A 22390-nucleotide genomic window follows, 5' to 3' on the forward strand; every position below is an offset into this window, starting at 1 on the left:
AGTTACACCTCCACTTCCTGTTTTAGGGTGGTTAATTAGAGGTTAGAATCTCAAGACTTTCCTGCCAGGACTGACTTTGAACTTCAATCTTCAGATCTCAGCTTCCTGAGTAGCTAGGATTGCAGGTGTGAGCCACCAGCACCCAGCTCAAAATGCATTTCTTAAACCCCTATGTATTTGTGTTATTAGTAAAAATGTTAAGAATAATTCATGTATCTGGGCATATACAACCAATGGCAGATAATATCCTTTGGGGCACGTACAGACAGATGGAGAATGATAAACCTGAACAATTACCTCTGAGAGGCTGGTTTTAGATATGTGACCAAAGGACCTGGTCTTTCAGTTCTGGGCCTTCCCTGTCTGCTTTGGGTCTGACGTCTCCAGCTGGCTTTGTCTTCCTGGTCGTACTGGGCAGTACAGGCTTTCGTCCTGTACAGCGCACAAGTTGTACTTAAGCAGCAAGTGACCGATTCTGTCCTTGAGATTGTGTGGTAAAGAGCCCAGGCTGGCAGGCACCTCTGCTCCGGGATGTCTTCAATCCCAGGCTCCTCCTCCTCTCTGGTCCTCAAGTCCCCTCTTGGTTGAAAGTGCCAGCTTTCTTCCTTATTCCTATAGCAGGGCCTCGGAGGGATGTAAGGAAGGGGACAGAGGTCACCAGCTATCTTTGAAGGAAGAGCAGCCACAGAATACACACACCTAATGTCATTGGCCAAAAATCGACCACGTGACCACAGCTAGCAGCCAAGGATGGGAAGTGAGCCTGTGCTGGTACCTGAGTTCCTGGTTTGGGGGACCAGTGGTTTCTGTGAGGTTCAAAACCGACCAGGGTCAGGAGGTTGAATTTCTTGCATCAGTTCTCTGTCCAATCCTCTCCTCACCTCTCTAAGAACCTCAGCAGAGCTCACTGCCTTTCTGGCTTCTCAGTTAAAAAAGAGTCTGGATAGATTCTTGTTGTGACTCCAGTGTCAGTATGTTCAATAAGTACTAGCTATTATTATTGGGGACCTAGAACTGCTTCCTTTCCTTCTTTGACATTTTTTCCCTTTAAAAGTAGTAGCAGGCTTCTCCCTCGGAGGGCAGGTGGTTGTTTAGAGACACCAAGTGTCTCTAAACCAGTGAGCCATACTGCCTACACTAAGGAAGTAGAGTTCTTTCGTTAGACTTCCTGACCTGACCGTGCAAGATAAATATTAAAACCTGACATTCATAGATCTAAATAAGACCAGTATCCAAACATCTCCATATCCAGAGTCCTCCTTCTTGTCCTAGAGCTCTTTTCAAGTCCCAGTCCAAATGTACGCTCCTTCAAATAGTCTTCCTTTCTCTCCCTTCAAGTATTCTATTCCAAGGCAGAGGCAGTATCTCTCAGAACCCCTAAAGCTCCCCCTACACCCTTACCCTACTCAGCCTGGCCTTGCAATTTATGTTCACGCCACCGTCCTGCCAGTCAGCCAGTCCATCCAGCAGAACTAGTGCCAGGAACTACTTGGTTGCACCTGTAATGCCCTGCACACCATAGGTGAATTTAGCTACCTTGGCCTTAATGAAGTGAATTCGATCGGTTTGGGTACATTCAGCTATAAGAAAGGAAAAAACGAGTAGCCCCACGGCTGAGCTTTGGGTCACTACCTCTGTGTTCCTCATACTGTAGCCCTCCTGTTCACAGGATGGTTGCCACAGCTCCAAGCACCACTCTCCCTTTTCTTGGGGAGAATGCTAGAGCTTGGTCACATGACCAGTCCCTGGTGGAATAGAAGGAGACCCGGGGAAGTGCCACCAATTGTGTGTGCTTCCTGACCTTGGTGGGCCCACTGCTCTTCGTTAACAAAGAGGGGCCCTGGCTGTTGGATGTTACCTCAGCTTTGCTGACAGCCAGGGGAGCTTCTCCTAAAAGAGGGACACACTTCTGAAGGGGGGGCTAGTGTGTGGTTTCAAGCACTTACCCACCTGTGGATATCAAGAAGAATGAACTCCTATACTGTAGAGCTAGCATGTCTTATTGGCTTGCTGGGCAACCTTGGGCATCTGGTTTAACCTCTGTGCACCAGTGTGTCCTCTGTAACAACACTGAACTCTACTTCCCCGGGGCTGTTTCTGAGATTATGCATACTAATACACACCATGAAAACTGAGGAGGGCTCATAGCATTTGGCAATCTTGCTGCTCCTTTGGGACAGGAATGACAACTTTAAAACTTTAGAGAAGTTGGGTGTCCTGCCACATGCCTGCAGCTGCTAACGAGAAAAGAATGCTGCCGCATGGAGAGTGTTGTTCTCAGTCCTCCAGTCCTGTCTACCCAAGAGTCTTTTGAGTACTAAGGCGACAGGTGTGCCTGCAGGCTGAAGATTTCCCATAGGTGTCTCCGAACTGTATTGTGGATGATCTGAAAAGAGGACTGGTGTGTCTTTCCTTGTCACCCCTGCCACCGAAGAGGCCACTAAACCTGGGTCCCTCTGCCAGGAGGGGCTACTCCCAAGGGGGAGGGGGAGGTATTCTACCTGGTCAGTGGTTGAAGGCAGATCCAGTGATGTCCAGCACCGAAGGGAGGCCCAGGGTGGACTTCCCAGCCTTGGGGGTGAGGGGTGCTTTGAATGACAGGGCAGATCTCTACACACACACGATGCTCATGTTTCAGGAAACTGCTGTTAAAGCAGTAAGTCTTAGCAGCATAAAAAATGAACACAAATCAATTTGTGTCTGAATTTCCACTCAGAATTCCCCATGGACACTGTAGAATACTTCATTTCTACCCATCTAGCTGTGGAGGTAGTCACAGATTTACATTATTTTACATGCAGTTAAGGCTCTTTTTTTGCCCCACCTCTCCTTTTGGGTATGGTTCTTAAGAACATTTATTGCCAATAAAGAGGTGTTTTGTTAAAGAGAAGAGTGCCCTTTAGCTGGTAATAGAATGTTATTTCCTAAACACCTATAAAACTATTACTCAAGCTGGGATGGCTGGGTCCCTGATTCAAAGGGGAGCTCCATGCATTGTTACCTCAGGTGCCCTGTGAAACGGCTTTGCTTTATTCATGGCCCCATGAGGAGGCCACAATAGAAATGGGGGGACCCAGCCCCACAGGTCTCTGCACAGTCGCAGATGCACCGGAACACAAGCTCAGGACTCTGCCAACAACTGGCCTAAGTAAGACAGGGGCTCACAAAGAACTCCCGGGCTGCAGCTGGGCCTGGGCAGATCCACACGGACCGGGGTGATGCAGGAGGGGCACCAGCCCCAGTGGGCATGGGGCCAACACCACAGGCAAACCAGGTCTTGACTCCTGACGCTGCTGTTTGTCTGTATCTCTGAAGCAAGTTGTGTGGTCTCTCTGTGCCTCAGTTCTCGCTCTTGAGAACAGAACCAGTAATAACAATAGAGCCCTCCTTTGCCAGGATGCTAGGATTCAAAGAGGTGTGCTTTGGGGCTGAAGGTATAGCTCAGAGCCTGCACTTAGCATGTGCAAGGTGCACACACACACACACACACACATACACCCCTGAAATGTATGTGACAATTTCTGCCTTTAGAGGCCCCAGTTAATGTCACTAAAAAAGGAGGGGCCAGAGAGTAGCATCTCTAGCTCCTCACTTTGTGGTAGTTGGTTTCGTTGGTGATCAAGGAAGCCTCCGAACCCCTTGCTGGGCCAGATCACTGGTCAGCCCTGAGTTCACATGCCACTGACCTGGAATCTTAATTGTTTTATTGGGGCTGAACCAGAGGTTGTTCATACTGATGATGAACAGGATTGACTGGACAAGATCTAAAGTCATCTGTCTTAGTCCTTTGGGGCCATTCTAGCAGAATATCATAAATTGGGTGGATTTTCAGCAACTGATATTGGATTGAGATGTCCAAGATCAGGATGCTGTCAGATTTAGGGTCAAATGGGGACCCACTCTCTCTGCCTTTGGAGCTTCTCCACTGTTTTGGACTCCTGAGGCATCTGTAATCCTCAACAGAACTGAGCACATAGCACCTTATTCTGACAGACGCTGAAGCATGCAGTCTGTGTTGGCCGGTCAGTGTGGGCTGAAGCTCTGCTTCCGAATGAAGCTCAGAGGTAAATACAGTACCACAGTAATACCTTAAATCACGATGACGGTTACCATCATGGACCCTTCCTGGCACCTCTGCGGTATATTCGCCCCCTTCATCTCTATGACAGTGTTAGAAGGCATGTGCTACTCTATGCATCTTATTTGATATTTTCAGTTTGTGTAGTGCTGGGGGTGGAACCCAGGGCTTACACTGACAAACATCCCACCGTTGAGCTCCATCTCCAGTCCTTTATGCATTTTAAAGTTTGGGTGATCATAAATATCCCCAATCTCTCTTAATATTTGTGTTTTTATTTCTTAACATTTTATTTCTTAATATTAAGCAAATATTGCTTATTTGTTTATTCCCTCATTGAGCCAGGCTCCAAAACTTGAAATGCCTGGTGCCTCACAAGAGGCTCAGATCTGAGGGCTGAAGTTCAAATCCCAGCCCAGGTAGACAAATTCAAAAGACTCTTATCTCCAATTAACCAGCCAAAAGCTAGAAGTAGAGGTGTGGCTCAAGTGGTAGGGCTCTAGCCTTGAGCAAAAGAGCCAAACAAGAAGGAGCACAAGACTTGGAGTTTAAGCTCCAGTACCAGAAAAAAGAAAGAAAGAAAACAAAAACCTTGAAGTAACTCTATGTTTTATACCATACCCACATCACTCGGACCCTGTGGCAACGAAGGTGTCTAAGACTTGCTATTTTACAAAAGACGTTGGGTTCTTCCCTGAATCTGTTTCCTGGAGGAGTTGTGGTAGGTTAAAAACTCAGTTCTTTTAAATCTGTGTATTTGTACTTGAGGGAAATGCAGAGGCTTTGGGATTCCTGTGGTGATGGTCCAGACCTGTGTTTTCCTATGTATATAACACACAGGCCTGTCTTCTCCCAGCCCTGGATCCTCAGCTTTTGCTGCCTGGAGAGAATGTTTACTGAGGAAACCTCAGGCACTCAAGTGAAACTCATACAGGAGTCATAGTACAGTGTGAGGAGCTCAGTATTTTAATGAAGGCTCAGGAATATCAGACTGAGGCTGTTGTCAGTGAGGGGGGAGATGACTGTTACCATGATCAGTGACCCACTGGTCACTTTTTACAGGGATCCTGTGACCTTTCTTGTCCTCTGGAACTTCACTTCTCAGACTCTGTGGTTCTGTTAATAAAAAGAAAGATAATCACTACTTTGCCCTCATTTATCGTGAACCTTTCCAAATCTTTTTTGTTGTTGTTGAGGATGAAACTAGAAATCACCCCCCTTTTTATTTTTTTACAGTATTTATGTGCATATGGATTTTCCTCTCAGATTTAGTCAATGCTTGCTCTGTAATGCGAGTTTTAACTTTGTGTTTTCCTTCCCATTATCTCTGAAAGGGATGGATTATGGAGAAAAGATTAAAGCAGTATAATGTGATACGGTATTTGCTAATATGCTGTCAGTGGTATTAGTAGGACTCAGCGAGGTTTGGGTCTTTTCATGAATGCCTTTCAGAGCGCAATTATCTAATAGACTTGGAAACCTGTTTGTATTCTTGCAGGCATTAAATGTCGTCTTTGAAAAAATCCCAGAAAACGAGAGTGCAGATGTCTGCCGGAATATTTCAGTCAACGTTCTTGACTGTGACACCATAGGCCAAGCCAAAGAAAAGATTTTCCAAGCATTCTTAAGCAAAAACGGCTCTCCTTACGGACTTCAGCTGAGTGAAATTGGTCTTGGTAAGGTGACAAGTTAGCCACTTTGTCCTGGCCCACCCTCCTCCATTCCTTTCTGCTTGCTCTCAGATCCTGTTTGGTGACACTTAGGTGGCCCACATTGTTTCCTGAGGGCAGGTTTTGGAGCTGAGGGACTGCTTTGCTCTTGTGCAAGCATCTTGCTTCTTCCTGTCCTCCAAAGATGCCATTTTTTAAAAAATATAATATTTGTACATTGGATTCACGAGATTGCTAACATCCTGACATCACATGGAATCACCTTGCATGGAGAAGTACAATAAGGTGGAAACCCCTTGCCCTGTGTGTGTGTGTGTGTGTGTGTGTGCGCGCGCGCGCATGTGTGCGCATTTCACACTGGCATTTGGTTTGTTTGTTGTGATACGGAGCGTGTCATTAGTGGGTGGCTCAGCCGCCGTGTGTTAACTCCAGCAGGCTGGAAAGGTCATCTTCCTCCCTGCTAATCGCACCCTGCACTAAGCCGTATCCTCCGTCCTCCCCAGCACCACGCAGCATCTGCTATGAATTCATTTGCGGGTTCTATTGGTATACTGCAAAGGAGAGCATATGCGTGAGCCAGCTAGCAGGGCTCCTTCACTCAAATGTTCATCAACATTTTAAAGTTGAGCTCCACGCAAGCCTCCCAGGAGACTGCTGGAGGATTTTATCGCAGATAATGGGACAGGAAAGAAGAGTAAAATCTCGGTAGTAACAGACAGTGTAACAAGGTTCATCTTCCTTCCAAGTGCAGTGGTAGGCCTCGACTAAGCAGGCAATTAAAATCCTCCCCCTCCAATCAAACCTCCTACTAAAGCCATTGAGAAAAGCCTTCAGGCAGAGCCTGGGAAATTTCAGGGAGGCCCACAAATGGGGGGGGCCTGGAGCTTAGGTGCCTTTGTTCATCGCTTCTCTGGTCCCTTCCGTTGGCGGCGTACTGGGGGGAGCAGCCCCAGGAGGGTTCAGCTCATTTGGTTCCATGCATGGTCAGGGGGACAGCACCAGCCAGGAAACCAGGACCAATCTAGACCAACTTCCATTAGCTTGCAAATGTGTGGCTCTGATCACAAAGGACACAGGTACACCAGCCCAGTAGCCCCAGCCCCACCACTGAGGGCGACCCTCCCCTGAAGGTGTGCCAATCAAGCGTCCCTGAAGTTGGAAGGCAGGAGTAGAATAAGCTGGTGACATTGTGCTGTCTGCTTGCAAATGGGGAGCATGTAAATAGGAGCCGTGTGACACTTCTGTGTGGCTGCTCTTTCTAGTCACCTCAATGGCTGCTCTCAAAAAAAAATGGAGGCAAAGCTTTGGAAGCTAGCCATAATGTGAATTAAACTCCAGCCCCAGAAGCAGACTTCTTCTCGCAGAGCACACCAATCAGATGCCCAAAGGGACAGGAAGTATCTAAGTACAGAGGGTGACTGCCTGACAAAATAGGAATTGTTGAAGTCTGACTTCACTGAGAAAAGACTCACCAACGAAGGAGGTAGCCGAGGGTTCCACCAAGGCTGCAGGGTTGGAATTACTTCTGTGTGTGTGTGTGTACCAGTACTAGGGTTTGAACTCAGAGAGTGCTGCCCTTGCTTGGATGGCACTATTGGAACCATTCCCATAGCCTAGCTTTTTGCTGGGTATTTTGGAGATGGAGTCTTGTAGACGTTTCTGCCTGGGCAGAGTAGCTTGAGTAGCTAAGATGACAGGCATGAGCCACTGGCACGCAACCATTACCATATTTACTTTCTAAAAAAAAAACAGAGAGAGACCAGGAGTCCAAATCTGTGTGCAATCTCTCCTATTGAGTATGGGGCTAATATTAACACAGTAATTCATAAAGTATGGTGCAGATTCAGGAAATAAAAGCATACGTGGACCACATTCTGACTGGAGGGCACAAGGTGGTCAGCCTGTGGGGCGTTTGCACCCTGTGCTGCTGGTACATTAGCACTGGGACCCGCTCATGCACATCCTGTGAAGAGCATTTATATCCAGCCTCTGTTAGTGAACACACACACACACACACGCACACACACACACACACACATACACCAGTAGTGGGGATCAGTCTGAGGCATGCAGCCCCACAGAAGACACATGTGTTGATCTTTGGTGTCATCACCCCTGGGCTTAGCCTCAGCCTGTGACTCTGGAGAGAGCCATTTGCTCTGTCAGCGCCCCAGACCCAATCCAGAACGTGACTCAAATGCTCAGTCAGTCTGGCTTGTGTCAACTCACCTTCGGCTCTTTACCACTTTCTTCACTTTTTATGTATTTATTAGTAACACTTTTAGAAGTAGCACCATAGACACAGTTCAGGTTTTTCATGATGAGGTTCAAAGTAAACAAAATGCTTCTCTCCCCTCTCCCCCCGCACCCTGTTTTCCAGAACTACAAGTGGGGACACGACAGAAAGAACTTCTCGATATCGACAGCTCCTCTGTGATTCTGGAAGATGGAATAACCAAGCTCAATACCATTGGCCACTACGAGGTAAAGCCACGCCTTCCCCAGCCCCGCCCTCCTCTCCTCGCCCAGTTGCAGCACACAGTCCTAGCCTCTCCCCGACTTGCTTTTTGTTGTTTGTTTTTTTGTGCTAGCCCTGGGACTTGAACTCAGCACCTGGGTACTGTCCCTGAGCTTTTGTGCTCAAGGCTAATACTCTACTACTTGAGCCACAGCTCTACTTCCAGCTTTTCGGTGGTTAATTGGAGATGAAGCATCTCACAGACTTTCCTGCCCTGGCTGGTTTCAAACCCTGATTCTCAGATCTCAGCCTCCTGAGTAGTTAGCATTACAGGTGTGAGCTGTCAGTGCTTAAGTCTCTTTCTACTTTCTGGAATGGTCTGCAGACTGGTCATTGCTGGGTAGAAGTTTGCCCAGTTGCTTTGTCAGAAGAATATACTTGTCATGTATCCTGTTCTTGGAAGGCTTCAGTTTCCAGTTAAGAGTGGAAGCTTCACCTTGACTGCGTTGTCTGTTTTTGTTTATGTTTTTTGTCGGTTGTGGGACTTGAACTCTGGGCCTGGGTGCTTCCCTCTGCTCTTCAGCTCAAGGCTAGCACTCTACCACTTGAGCCACAGTGCCACTTCCTGTTTTCTAGTGGTTTATTGGAGATAAGAGTTTCACAGACTTTCCTGCCCTGGCTTTGAACCATGATCCTCAGATCTCAGCCTTCTGAGTAGCTAGCATTACAGGCATGAGCCACCGTGCCCGGCTGTGTTGTCTGGTTTTGCACATGTGTGCTGGGAGAGCCGAGGCTGCTGTGTACCAAGTGCATCATGCTGGTGACCTCTGCAAGTGTCCTAAGTCTCATCTCATCCCTCAGAGCCCACAATGGATTCTGCAACCTTTTGTGCAAGGACCTCATTCCCATGAAGTCTACATTTCCTGTTTGCAGTGGTCTGTGGTACTTCCTTTAGTAAGGCCCCCTGGATTGCCACTGTGGGACATGGTGCCAGCACATCTGGCAGAGAAGGGAGAGCACACATGTGTAACAGATGACTTTTAGACTGGCCACAACTGGAGGAGGCAGAGAGCGAGCAAGGAATAGCTGAAGCCCAGGGCCTGGTGCTGATATCAGTCACAATTTCCCCTTATTTTGGCTCATTCTATCCCACAGCAGTCCCATGAGGTAGGAACCACTGCTAACCCCATTTGATAGATGTGTATGTACTATGGCTCAACCAGTATGGGCTTCTTGCAAAGGCCAGAATGAGGGGTGGGGCAAAATGGAAAACGGAGATCCTTCAGGCTTGTCCAGCTTCTCAGGGTTTGCATTTGATCTCTAAGACAGTAGAAAGACAGCTGAAGCATTGAGAAAAATTTGTGTTTCAAGAGATGATCGTGAGGCTGGGTGTGGTGATGCTCACCTTAATCTGAACTAGTCGGAGGATTGTGGTCTCAGGCTGGCCTGGGCAAAAGCACAAGACCTTATCTGAAAAGCTGCAGCGGAAAAGGGCTAGGATGTGGTTTAAGTGGTAGAGAGTAGAGCTTCTGCCTAGTAAGCTTATGGCCGTGAGTTCAAACTTCAGTACTTCCAAATAAAGGACGGATAGACCATAGATAGACGACAGCCAGATAGTAGGTGACAGATTATAAACAATTGTGGAGAACACAGGCATGGATAGATGAGATGCAGCCGGGAAGTGGGGAGACCATAGAAGCTGGTGGGAGAGGCTGGGGGAGGGGGTGGCAGCATCTCTGAGGTAGAGACACATAATGAGCTTCCGGTGGGCTTGGGAAGCTGCTGCTGCAGGCCGATTGTGTGACAGATGGGGTGGAGGAGGGTCTCCATTGACACTCAGGAGCAGTGGGGACTTTTCCAGAGCTGGGGAAGATGAGAGATGGAGCAGTTGTCTTTCATGTCTCAAAAGCCCCAGAGAGATGGGTCGGCCAAAGGAGGACCTTGGGCTTTTCTAGGCCCTGTCTTCATCCTGCACAAAGCTGAGGCTGCTGGGCACTGGTGGCTCATGCCTGTAATCTCAGCAGGAGGCTGAGATCTGATGATCCCAGTTCAAAGCTTGCCCAGGTAGGAAAGTCTATGAGATTCTTACCTCCAATTAACTACCAAAAGTGCTAGAAGCAGAGCTGTGGCTCAAGTGTTAGGGTGCTAGCTGTGAGCAAAAAGAAAAAAAAAAGCAAAACAAGCTTGGGGACAGTGCCCAGGGCTTGAGTTCAAGCCCCAGGACAAGCACACACACCACACACACACACACACACACACACACACACACACACACACACACACATACACACAAAGCAGCTGAGACTTTGAGCCAAGCTTTCTGGACAACAGTGAGGCCCAGAAAGCAGCTCATTCATGGTGCCACTTGGCTGAGTGTGTCTCAGACTCAGTTTGGTGACACCTGACTGGGTCCCATCCTGGGCTTTTGCTGGCAAAGATCTCACAAATCCAGATTGTGTGCTGCCCTGCGTGGCTCACACTGCCCGCAGTGTGGGATCACAGGCATGGTCCTTAACTCACACAGTTGATGGCAGGGCAGCAGGCTGCTAGGAGCCTGAAGGGGTGGATGCAACCAAATGAGAGGCGCTACCCTCCTGGGCAGCAGTGCTCAGAGGGGAGCTAATTGAGGGCTTAACTTGAGATTCAGGGGTTCAGACCTGCAGGCCCTCTCCTTCTCTCCTTGCATCTAATAGCAAGCTCATCTGATCTTCCCAAGGGGCTCCCCATCTCTGCACACCTCCCCATTGTACTGCACCCTTAGCCACCATGCAGCCTGGAAGGAGCCCTAAGGAAGGGGGCAGCCACTCACCACCATGAATAAGGACAGTCAGGACAGGAAAACAGAAGCACCACAGCTGTCTGCCAGACACAGGAGGCCTGTCAAGAGAGATAAAACATCACTCTTCATGGTCACGTCGCTGAGCTCGACACCTATCTGCTCAGGGATGATAATGAAATTAATCCGGCCTGTAGTCTCTTTCCGTACCCAATGATTTATCGGCCTCATACCCCAGTGTAGCTGCCTGGTGGTAATAAATGACAAAACGAGGACATGAAGGCTTAAAGGATTCTCCTTATGTTTAAAAAGCTAAGCCATGAGGCAAATAAACGCAGAGAGCTTGAAGAGAACTGAGCTGAGCTCTCCAAGCCTGGACCCTCCCCAAAGCCCGTTTCCTGAAGAGGGATGGAAACAAAGCCTCCATTGCCACCCTCAGACGCCCGGCCCGGCCGACCCTTGATTTAATAACACCTCTGCGGAGTCAAACATTGGGAATAATTTGAGAGGGCTGGGATGAAGTCTGCGTTTGCCCTTTCGTTAAAGAAATGTTCTCCTCAAGCATTTGCTTGAGGCTTCCAAAGAGACAAGATGCTAATTATCACTCTTAATTCATTTACTAATGCACCCTAGTTTGAGTCACTGTATGTGCTTGAAAGCAAAAACAATTATATATATATTTTTATATATATATATATATATTATTTAAAAATAGGGTCTAATTCAGAGTTTTAAGTGATTCAGACTTACCTCCCTCCAATTAGGCCAAATTAGTCCTGTTTTAAAGTTAATCTTTAGTGACGGCCAGTTCCTCCTCCTGTCTAAACAAAGTCCTTGCTGCTGGAGTATCAGCCTGAGTCTTCTCGTCTTCTGGCCTGAGGGTGAATAGAACGGAATGGGTCTCAGCTGGCCGATTTGTTGGATTTGGCTTATTGGATATTTGAAGAACTGATTTCTAGAGGGATCTGAGGATAGATGCAGCCCCCAGATCTCCCACACTGCTGTCAGCGGCCTGCCATCTACTGGATGGCATCTTCATCAACTTCTAGCACTATGACCGTGGCATTGTGGGACAGTAACAGAGGCAGCCAGTGCCCGCCATTATTCACAAGCCCTCCTGGCTCAATGCATTATCACTCACAACAACCAGGGCTCCAGGCCAGGGCTGTTATCCCGCCCCTTCTGGTCAGAGAAGTGGGAATTAGTCTAGTGCAGGCAAGCTGAGCCGTCTTTACCCGCACACAGCCCTCCCCAGTGCCTCCTGCAGCAGGCATGGCCTTTGCCATGGATGAGACCACACTTGTGTTAATGTGTGTCAGGGTGTGAGGGCTGCTCACCCCGGGATCTGTGGCTGGTTGCCCTATAACCCACACCTCCTTCCTCTCCTCTATACCTCTTGTGACCTCTCACTGGAAAACGTTATCACACCACACTTTGCTGTGGAGTAGCACTGAGGGTGCAGGACAGGTATTGGTGGGGAGGGACAGGAAATTTGACCTTAATAGATAGTACCTCTTAGTCTGAGCTGCAAGATTTGGAGAGATAGGAAGTCGATGAACTGCTCTGTGGTTAAAGAACTCTCCTGGTCACAGAGGTATGTTCTCATAGAACACTGCCAGCACCATTTACCATTGAAAGAATATGTAAAGGTAGAAAATGGGTTGGTTGGGTAAGGTGAAGAGTCCTTCTGGTCAAATATCACCTCTGATCCTAGAATATAAGGATTGGATCACGTCTAAAGGACCCCTGCAGTATGAACATCTAGCTTCTAGAAACTTCTAGCTTCTAGAAACTTCTAGCTTCTAGATGCTCATGTATTTAACACACAGATAATGTATCTTCAGTGTTAGGCACTGTTCTAAGTAGCAACTCCTCTGGCCCTTTTTTACCACCCCACAAAGAAAATACCATCATTATCCTCATTCCAAGGCCCAGAGAGGCTATGAGAGTTAGCCAAGGCCACTCAGCTTCCACACATGAAAGCACATCAAACACATGAAAAAGAACTCACTTTACAAATGGAGCCCTTCTCAAACTGGCTAGAGGGATCATTTTGCCTAATCTCCAAAAGCAGGGCTCAATTTAGGAAAAAAATATCTGGGTAGTTATTGTTCTCTAATAAAAATTCAAAAGGGTAAGTTTTCTGGAAATCCTGTGATGAATCTTGCCGCTGTAAGTTCCCCACACGAATTCACGCTTCTACTTCTATTTGTGGACACCTGTCTTTGAAGATGGTAAATACCTTCATCAGAGGTGGTGGCTTCTTTCAGACATCCCAGAGCCAGCCATGCCAACCCACCAGGGCATCCCGAGAGCTTGAGTTCCCCATTCCCAAAGGAACGAAAGCAGACAACCTGAGGCTTAGCTCTAATGGTCTGCACAGGGACTTGGTTTCTGCCCTGGGGTTGGTTTTAATAGTGGAGAAGCAGGAGCTCACGGGTGGGGTGAGGTGGGGCTTTCCTCTAGTTCCAAGAGTGTATTGGAGCTCTGATCCTAGGAGGAAGTCTACCTGCAGCCTCATGTCATCATGGTGCGAGGGAAGAAAGGGAGAAGACTGTAATGCAGCCCAGGCTGATTGGGGAGAAATCTGTTTTCATGTACTATATTGTGTTAACCGAAACACACTTTCAGGAATTCAAGATGCCAGAGAGGGTTTCCCCTTGATAACCTGCTATCGATTGTTGTGTTTCCAGATGGTTTTCCCCTTAACTAACAAAAAAAAAGGTATTATGATATTCAGTCCATCTGCACCACTTTCCACAAGACCCGTAACTAAACTTCCAGTTGTTTTCTTAGGATGAACCATATCCAATTGCTCAACAGTGAACAAAGGTTTCTAGAAAAAACTATTTTTTATAGATCAATCTCCAATTTTGGCCAGGAAGATACTGTTGTCTGACATCATGATATCCCAACCTCACATACAGATGCATCTTAAGAAATTGTTGCCCTGGGTCCACTGTACCCAGTGAAGAACTTTAGTTTGGTCATGGGCAGCTCTATGGATGTCTCTGGCGCATTCCAGCTTCTGCTGGCATCAATGGCATCTTGGCTGGGTACCACCTTGTCACAGTGAATCCCAACACACTGTGTAACTGGAAAAGATTGTATTTGCAATGGCTGTGTGCATATACTTGTTCTCTGGACCAGAGACACAGCCCTATAGCAGATCGTTCTCATGACATTAATCTTGCCTTGATTTAATTTGGTTTCCATCCCTAAAGCAGAGGCCCAGAGGATGTTCCCTCCATCAGGAGGATGGAACGATTAATGAGTCCCTCTTGCAGGAGCATTTGGAGTGCCTCAGATGGAACCAACAGCTTCCTGTGTTTAACCCTTCGAATTGCATGGCACTTTACAAAAAAAAAAAAAATGCCATTTCTGCCCTGATCTCAACAGCAGCTGACTTGTGTAAAATAGAAAACAGAAGCTATTTCCCCACCCCAAACATCTGTAAATTATTTTTCTGTCCTTTTCACAGTGTTAAAGTGACACATGGGGTAGATATGTTCCAGCCCTGGAGCACAGCTGTGCAAGTTAGAAATGCACGCGTGCGCACGCGCGCACTCCACACACACAGCACTCATCCACTAATAAAACGCTTTTACACTGGCTCTTGGAAGATAATTTCAGAGTAAAATTTCTTTGGGATGAGCTGCATCTATGCTATCTTAATGCCTGAGCACGGTGCCAGCAGTGAGTTGTTGCCAGCTCTTGAGGAGACATTTGAACTTTTGGCAAGCGCTCCTTATCGGAAGGCCCATCCGTGGCGTTTGTGATTATAGAGGAAGGGTACTTGCTTTTGGCAAAACAAAGTGTCTGACAGTAGAGGAATATTGGCGCAACACTCAACAGGATCCATTTGGGATTCATTCTTTGACAATTACCCAGAATGAATCACCAGCTTCCTTTTATAAAAAGATATTTATTGGCTTAGAAACAGCACATCCAGCTCTTGGTGGGGAAGAATTTTGTAACTATGTTCAAACATTCTCATAAGCCCGGTGTCTGAGTATTGCTAAGGGGGTGTCTGCACAGAGCAGTTACTTTAATTGCATCAAATACAGAGGAGAGTTGAAAAAAATCAGCCAGAAAACAATGAATGGCTCAAGGGAAAGAAAGGGATGTCTGGTAATAATAGCAGAGTCAAGATGCTCAATAAGAGTTAAGAATCCTCGCTGGAGACACTTGGCCCAGCCTGATGGGCCAGCCAGCCCCCTGCCCAGCCCCTTCCGCCCACAAGATGTCCTGAAGACCCACAGAGGCCTCTGGCCCTAACTTCCAGCTGGCTGGCCACAGCTGGCTGGCCAGCTGTGTTTGAGACCCCTTGGAGGGCTGGCCCTTGCTCTGAGTAATTCCCCGTGTGGGTGTGACCTGGTTTAGACAGTGAGTTTGAATCCTGTGAACTTGCCAGGATAACTTAGTGCAGCAGGCCAGAAGAGAAATTCTTCTATTTCTCCTTTTCTTCCAAGCTGGAGAATGCCAAGTCCAAATGGAAGTTAAGACAGCTTGAAGCTGTAGAGTGAAGTGGAGAGGAAAACCACTTAGCTGAGAAGATTCAGAAATGACCGGAGTTGAGTGACCACAATCCCCAAAGGGAGGTGGGGCTCTGTGTAGCCATGGCCTGTGTCCTCATCGCTGCCCACTTTGCCTTGTATTGTGACCCAGCCTGCCCTTAGAACCTTCTGCTTCTCCCCAGGATCCTGGACTGCCCTTTACATCTCCACATCCATGACTCCCTCTGCCTGAAGCTCTCTAGGTCCTGCTCCTGTTAATTTCCCAGCACCCGTCAGGGATAGGAAGAGAGGAATGGAGGGGTCATTTGGCCCTGAGATCCAACAGCCTCTGATAAAAACACTTGACTTTATCTTTGGGAGAGGTGATACATAGAAATGGCAGTAGTGTGTCCCTCCAGGGAAAGCATTAGTTTTGTCAACATGCACATTTTAAAATCGGTAGCAATATTTCAAAGCTCTACTGAGATATACTTTCTATACTTTAAGGCTTGGCTGTTTTGGTTTGTTTTGTGTCAGTACTGGGGCCTGAATTACGACCTTACACTGTCGCTTGGCTTTTTTTTTGCTCCAGGCTGGTGCTCTGTTTGAGCCACAGCTTCACTTCAGGCTTTCTGCTGGTTAACTGGAGAAAAGATTTGTCTGCCTGGGCTGGCTCGAACCTTGATCCTCAGATTTCAACCTCCAGAGTAACTAGGATTACAGGCCCATGTCACTGGCATCTCGTTAAAGCTCTTAAAGTGTAGAATTCAGTGGTCTGGGTGTAGAGTTTTATGATTGTCACATTAGGTTAATTTTATATCAATACCCATAAAAGAAACTTTGGCTCCTTTTCTTTCTTACCCCATCTTTAGTCAACTAGCAATCTACTTCTTGTCTGTATTCACCCTATCTTAGGCATTTCATGTAAATGAGATAATACAACTTGTGGTCTTAGGCAACAGCTTTCTTCCACCTTTTAGAAGTTCATCCACATCGTAATATGTAGTAATATTTCCTTTATTATATGGTAATTTTTTGTAATATATTGATACAATGGACTAATACAAAGTAATAAAAAAAAGGATAGACTACTAGTAAGAGGCAAACATAACACATCCTTTGTATTGGCCTTTAAAAGCCATTGGCTCATGCATGTAATCCTAGTTATTCAAGAGGCTAAGGTCATAGTTCAAAGCCAGCCTGGGCAACAAAGTCCATGAAACTATTTCCAATTAACCAGCAATAAAGCTGTAATTGGAGCTGTGGCTCATGTGGTAGAGTGCTAGCCTTGAGCAAAAAGCTCAAAGATGGATAGTGCCAAAGCCTTGAGTTCAAGCCCCAGAACTGAAAGAAAAAAAGAATCCAAATACAATAATAATTCATCCTGTGTACTTCCATTTGTATAAAGTTTTGGAATAGGCAGGAGAAGTTGGTGTGAAGAAGTTAAAGTGTGAGGATCTTGGTAATGTAGGTAAGCAGTTACATAGCTATGTAAATTAACAGGGAACATCAGAGCTGTACCTACTACTAGCACATGGTAAACATTCACCCATAGGTTATACCTACATTTAGAAGGTTAAAAACAAAAACAAAAACAAAAAAACAGGTGCCACAAGGTGCTGGTGTCTTATGCCTGTAATCCTAGCTACTCAGGAGGCTGAGATCTGAGGATTGCAGTTCAAAGCCAGCCCAAGTAGGAAAGTCCATGAGACTCTTATCTCCAATAAACCACCAGAATAAACTGGAAATGGCACTGTGGCTCAGGTGGTGGAGCTCTCACCTTGAGCTGAAGAGCTCAGGGACAGCACCCAGGCCCAGAGTTGAAGCCCCACAACCGACAAAAAAAAACAAAAACAAAAACAAAAAACAGGTGCCAGTGGTGTAATCCTAGCTACTCAGGAGACTGATATCTGAAGATCTTGGTTTGAAGTCAGGCAGGAAAGTCCATGAGATGCTTCTCTCGAATAAATTATTCAGAAAAAGCAGGAAATATCACTGTGGCTCATGTGGCTCAAGTGGTAGGGCACTAGCTTTGAGCAAAAGAAGCTCAGAGACAGAGCCCAAGCCTATCAGGACTAGCAAAATAATAATTTTAAATCTTTAAAAAAAATGCTCTTTACCTACAGCATTTATCACCATGTGAACATATCCTGTAGCTACACCTTTTTGGACCTTCTAATCACAAATCCTACTTTCTTCTCTGAATAACTTATGCCATAATTGGACTGTGGGGAGTTTTTTTTTTTCTTTTCTGTTTTGGTACTGGGATTGAACCCAGGACGTTGTACTTGCTAGGCAAGTGCTTTGCCACTGAGCTACATCCCAGCCCAACAGTGGGGAGTTTCTTTTAGCTTTATGTAAACAAAATCACACAGAACACTTTTATGTTGGACTTCTTTTGCTTAACACTTATTTTTGTTGTTTCAAGATTTGTTGTATGAATAGATCCATATTATTTACTTTCTATTGTTGATGAATATGAGTTGCTGTTAATATGGGGAAATTACAAATAGTCTAACATGAAGATATGTACTTAGGTCACTTGGGTATAGACCTAGATATAAAATTAATCCGCCACAGGGTAGATATAAACTTTTTGTAGCAGTTGTTGAAAACCATTTCTTGGTTCGGACTACTCTACCTGAATGCCATAGTTTGAGTGACTTAAAGAACAAGTGTTTATTCTTACAACCTGATGCCCAGAATACAAGGTCTTGGGACTTATAGATTTGGAGTCTGGAGAAGGCCTTCCTTCTGTTCTACCAAGAACCATCTTCTCACATGGTAGACAGCAAAGAAGGGGGGAGATGAGAGAGAGAGAGAGAGAAGGGGAGAGACAGAGAGTGAGAGAGGAAAAGAGATAAAAGAGAGGGAGGAGGAAAGGGGAAGGGACAGAGAAGAGAGAAAGTATGCCATCTCTCTGGTGTCTCTTTTTAGAGTACACTAATCCCATTCATGAAGGCACCATTCACACATGATTCAATTACCTCCTAAAAGCCCCACCTCCAATACCGCCATATTGGGGATTAGGATTTTGGTACACAGACTTGAAGAGAAACCAATCATTTAACCCATGACAAGCACCTCAGAAAATGAAATTGGCCCAGGCCTCTCATGACTTAATGCTCCCCCTCCCATTGCTGGCCCCCATCATCTGTGCCACAGGGGCCTGGGCTCCTGTTCTCAGCACTCTCTCCCCATCTGTCAACTCCTGTACAGGGCCAGAAGCCCCTTGAGGGCAGAGACAATGTCCAGCTTGTCATCTAGCTAGCCCCAGATTACAGCACAATATCCAGAACATAACAGTTCTTGATAAATATTTAACTCAATGAGAGAATGTAAGATCCATCCAGCCATCTAATTCCTGAGTGAAGTTGAGAAATACATTAAATTTTGAAAACTCATATATTTTTTATCTTTGCTTTTAGATATCAAATGGCTCCACTATAAAAGTCTTTAAGAAGATAGCAAATTTTACTTCAGGTAACCAATATAATATTGTTAACCTTTTGTCCTCACCCAGCTTTATAAAGTATTGCACTTTTTTTTGCCTCTCTCAGATGCATTGTCATAAGGTGAGATTGAACTGTTGCTATGCCGTTCTCTGAAAGCTGAGAAAGTCATTTCCATCTGTTTCTGGTCCTAAGAATTGGGGACCCTGCCAGAGGAACAGAAACTGTCACTGGGTAGGATGGTCAAGCATAAAGCAAGTTGTGCCTCATCACAGTTCTAGACTCAGGGAAGACTCAGCCCTCGGCTCCTTCTCCAACTCCTCCATTAGGATGGTGGCCAGCCACGGGGATCCCCCTGGCAAGCGGAGAGAGAAACTTGCAGATGACCGCACGGCCCACCACCAGCTGAACAAACAAGATAGTCCATTAAGCAAGTCAGATATCAGTGTGATTTGGGAACTTTCTGGATGGTACAGAGGAAACTCAGAGTGGCTCTTGTGGGATGTCCATGGGGTCTTCCACTTCTGACAGCTTCAGAGTAGTGATCTGGGGAAAATTCTTAGGTTGTGTATCTCCTAAGAAATTATACACCAAGCCAAGATGTTCCCCTCACACCCGCACTGCTCAGCAAAGGTTTCCTTTCTGATTCCTGGAATCAGAAGTTGAAGTTTAGTAGTTTCCAGCATGGGATCATTGTAAGCAGGGCAACTTCAGGGTTCCTGATGAATAAAGTGAACTGTTTTTAAGACATTTCCTTGGGGACCCCTATCTTCTATACTGTATCTGGCTATCAGGCTATACTGTAACTGTTTTGCAGTTATTGTCCTGTGTCCTTGTGTTGTGGACAACTGTGGGTTTTAGGTCTCAAATGAAACTTTGGGAAGAGCCAGCTGTTTAAGGACTGAAGAGTAGAACCTAGGTTTGGAGCCTCCACGGGATTCAGCTAGTCTACCAGTCAGTCCATACCTTTTCTTCCCCCCTGCCCAATGAGGCTGAGAACCAGAATTTATTAGGTTTATCATCAGGATTACTCTCGTGACAGTACTGCAAATGACCTTTTGCCCTACCTATCACAAGCCCTTTTGACAAAATCCCCATCCCTGTATGAAACTGGCTATTAGCCTTTTCTGAACCTATAGTCAGGAAGCTAAAGCATGGCTACCCTCAATAGCAAGTGGGGTCACTATAAATTCATGGTGACTGATCCAGGTCCTCAACCAACTCTGTGTTCTCCAGAAGCTCCACCTCCTTCTCCAAGCTCTGACCATAACTCTTGTGCTTCATGGAGAAAACAGAAACTGGATCCAACTCACACAACATCCAGCACCTACCAGCCTACTGCTTCTGCCTATGTCCCTGCTCTTCCTTCCCGGTCCCCATCACAGCATTGCAGGCTGCCTTCCTGCCTCCAAGGCCAGTCTCATTCAGGCTTCAGGCCCTCCCACCGTTTCCAGCCTTCTGAGCATCCATGGGCACCAATTAGTCCATGGCAGTTGGTTTTGTTTTGTTTAATGGACTGTCCTCCACCTCCCCCCATTGCATGGTAATAGTCTTCATCATCTAAAAGAAAATCCCAGTGCCTTAGTCTCTTCCATTTTCTTTCTTTGCCCTTCACAGCAGGTTCTCCTCAACATTCCCCCTGTCCCTGATACTCTTTGCTTGCTTTGTGAAATCCACCTCATTCTCCTTCTTTTAGATTCTAGAAGGGGTGGCTCTCTTTCTCACTTTGGTCCTTGCTCCATGTGCCTGGCTGTCTCTTCACCTCCAACATTTCTCCCAGACTTGGACTAGTGGCTTGTTAGCTATAATTCTCCATCATGATCATTATAATTATAATCAAGTGTGCAGTTAGTAGCCCGAGGTCTCTCCGTGACTAGCATTACATACCCTTAGGTATGGGGGACCATGGTCGGAGTCGTTCCTTGGTGCACACCTGGCAACCTCCGGCACATCCGAGGTGACCCAGGTTTGTTAAATGACAGACTTGAGTCCCTCCTACCTTGTTCCTAGCAAGCGGTCACTCAGATTTTTTTATTTTTTAACACTTCCAGCCCCCAGCCCTTCCAGCCTTCACACTGTTCATAAGGCATACCAAGGAAAAATGTACAAGAGCTCTTAGATTTACACCACATTATTTTAGAAGGCTGTTGTTTGGTTGTTGTTTGTAATACATGTCTTCTCTCCTTCTGTCCCTGGTGTTCAGATGTGGAATATTCGGATGACCACTGCCATTTGGTGAGTTCAGGCTTTCTTGTGCTCTCCGCTGGATTGCACCCATGGTCTCCTGGGGTAACACTTCTCCTGTCTTCTTTTTAGATTTTACCAGATTCAGAAGCATTCCAAGATGTGCAAGGAAAGAGACATCGGGGGAAGCACAAGTTCAAAGTAAAAGAAATGTATCTGACAAAGCTGCTGTCGACCAAGGTACACTTGCTCACTGTTCTGGGAGTGCTTTTATGGCTACCTTGGGGGTAGATGATGTGTTTGACTTAATTTCCAATGAAGTGTGAAAATGTTACAAATCCCCTATGCCTTCTAGCAAAGCAAAATGAAAGTTTAAATCGTAAACATTTTTTATCCTTCCCCTCCTCTTTTTAATATATATAGAAAGTGGAAAGATAACAGCATTTTACAAATTTCTACTGTGTATCTTCAATCAGGAATTTTAATATCATCCCCTGTTCCTTTACCCACCATTTCACTATTGTTATTTTTTATGGCTGACAGCATAATTATTCCTTTTTGTTTACTTTGTTATTATAGATAAGCAATACAATTCCTTCTTTGAATTGCAAATAAAATGAAGAGGGGAGGTGACGATAGACCTAGTAAATCTTACTGATTTTTACTTTTTTCATTTTGAAATTAGGCATTCTGGTCACATATGAAAGTGTGAGATGTGAAAGCCAGTGGAATACCAAATTAGGAGGAAATTTTTCTTGATCTGGCTTTCAGTGGGATTAAGAGAAGCCTGTGATGATTTCCCCTGAAATGACTAGAAATGTGAATGCTACTGTCTGTGCCTGACCCAGTAGCTTCATGATGTCTGAATCTTCTCAGAGCTTAGGAGATGTTTGGTGGACAGAGATCAGCCTGAACCTTTTGATTTTCTCAGCTATCCCAGATGGTTGTTTATTTTGTAAAATGCTCAACTGCATTGGAAAGTATACAGTTAAACCCCAGGACAGAAGTACAGGCAACAGGAAAAATTCTGGGAGTAAAGCAGCATTGCTTGAGTTTTTCCAAACCAAACACAACCAAAAGGCAAACATCCAGCATCTAAGGTTTATACACAGCCCTACAACTGACATTTCCACTGCTAGATCGGCAAGGTGCCTCCCTGTTGACTAAACAATGTTGTGATCAGTAAGAAGCTTACGAGCCAAATTTATATAGGCACGAAATTTTCAGGACCATTGTCCCATACTGTGAATCTTATCCCTGTCTGATGATTTGTCCA

The 22390-nt window shown here is 45.9% G+C and overlaps 1 protein-coding gene across 1 annotated transcript in view; it reads left to right on the forward strand.

The window, feature by feature from the left end:
• The window catches only part of Plxnc1 (plexin C1), a gene marked incomplete at its 5' end in the record, with an annotated part of 150640 nt that overhangs the window by 120179 nt on the left and 8071 nt on the right, over window positions 1-22390 (forward strand). The window contains 5 exons of the mRNA XM_013018900.1: window positions 5577-5754; window positions 8129-8232; window positions 18907-18961; window positions 21134-21165; window positions 21247-21354. Coding sequence (XP_012874354.1) covers window positions 5577-5754; window positions 8129-8232; window positions 18907-18961; window positions 21134-21165; window positions 21247-21354 — 477 coding nt within the window. The remainder of the gene's footprint in view (window positions 1-5576; window positions 5755-8128; window positions 8233-18906; window positions 18962-21133; window positions 21166-21246; window positions 21355-22390) is intronic.

This window comes from Dipodomys ordii, unplaced genomic scaffold (assembly GCF_000151885.1).
Source record: "Dipodomys ordii isolate 6190 unplaced genomic scaffold, Dord_2.0 Scaffold3, whole genome shotgun sequence".
In the NCBI taxonomy this organism is placed as follows: domain Eukaryota; kingdom Metazoa; phylum Chordata; class Mammalia; order Rodentia; family Heteromyidae; genus Dipodomys; species Dipodomys ordii.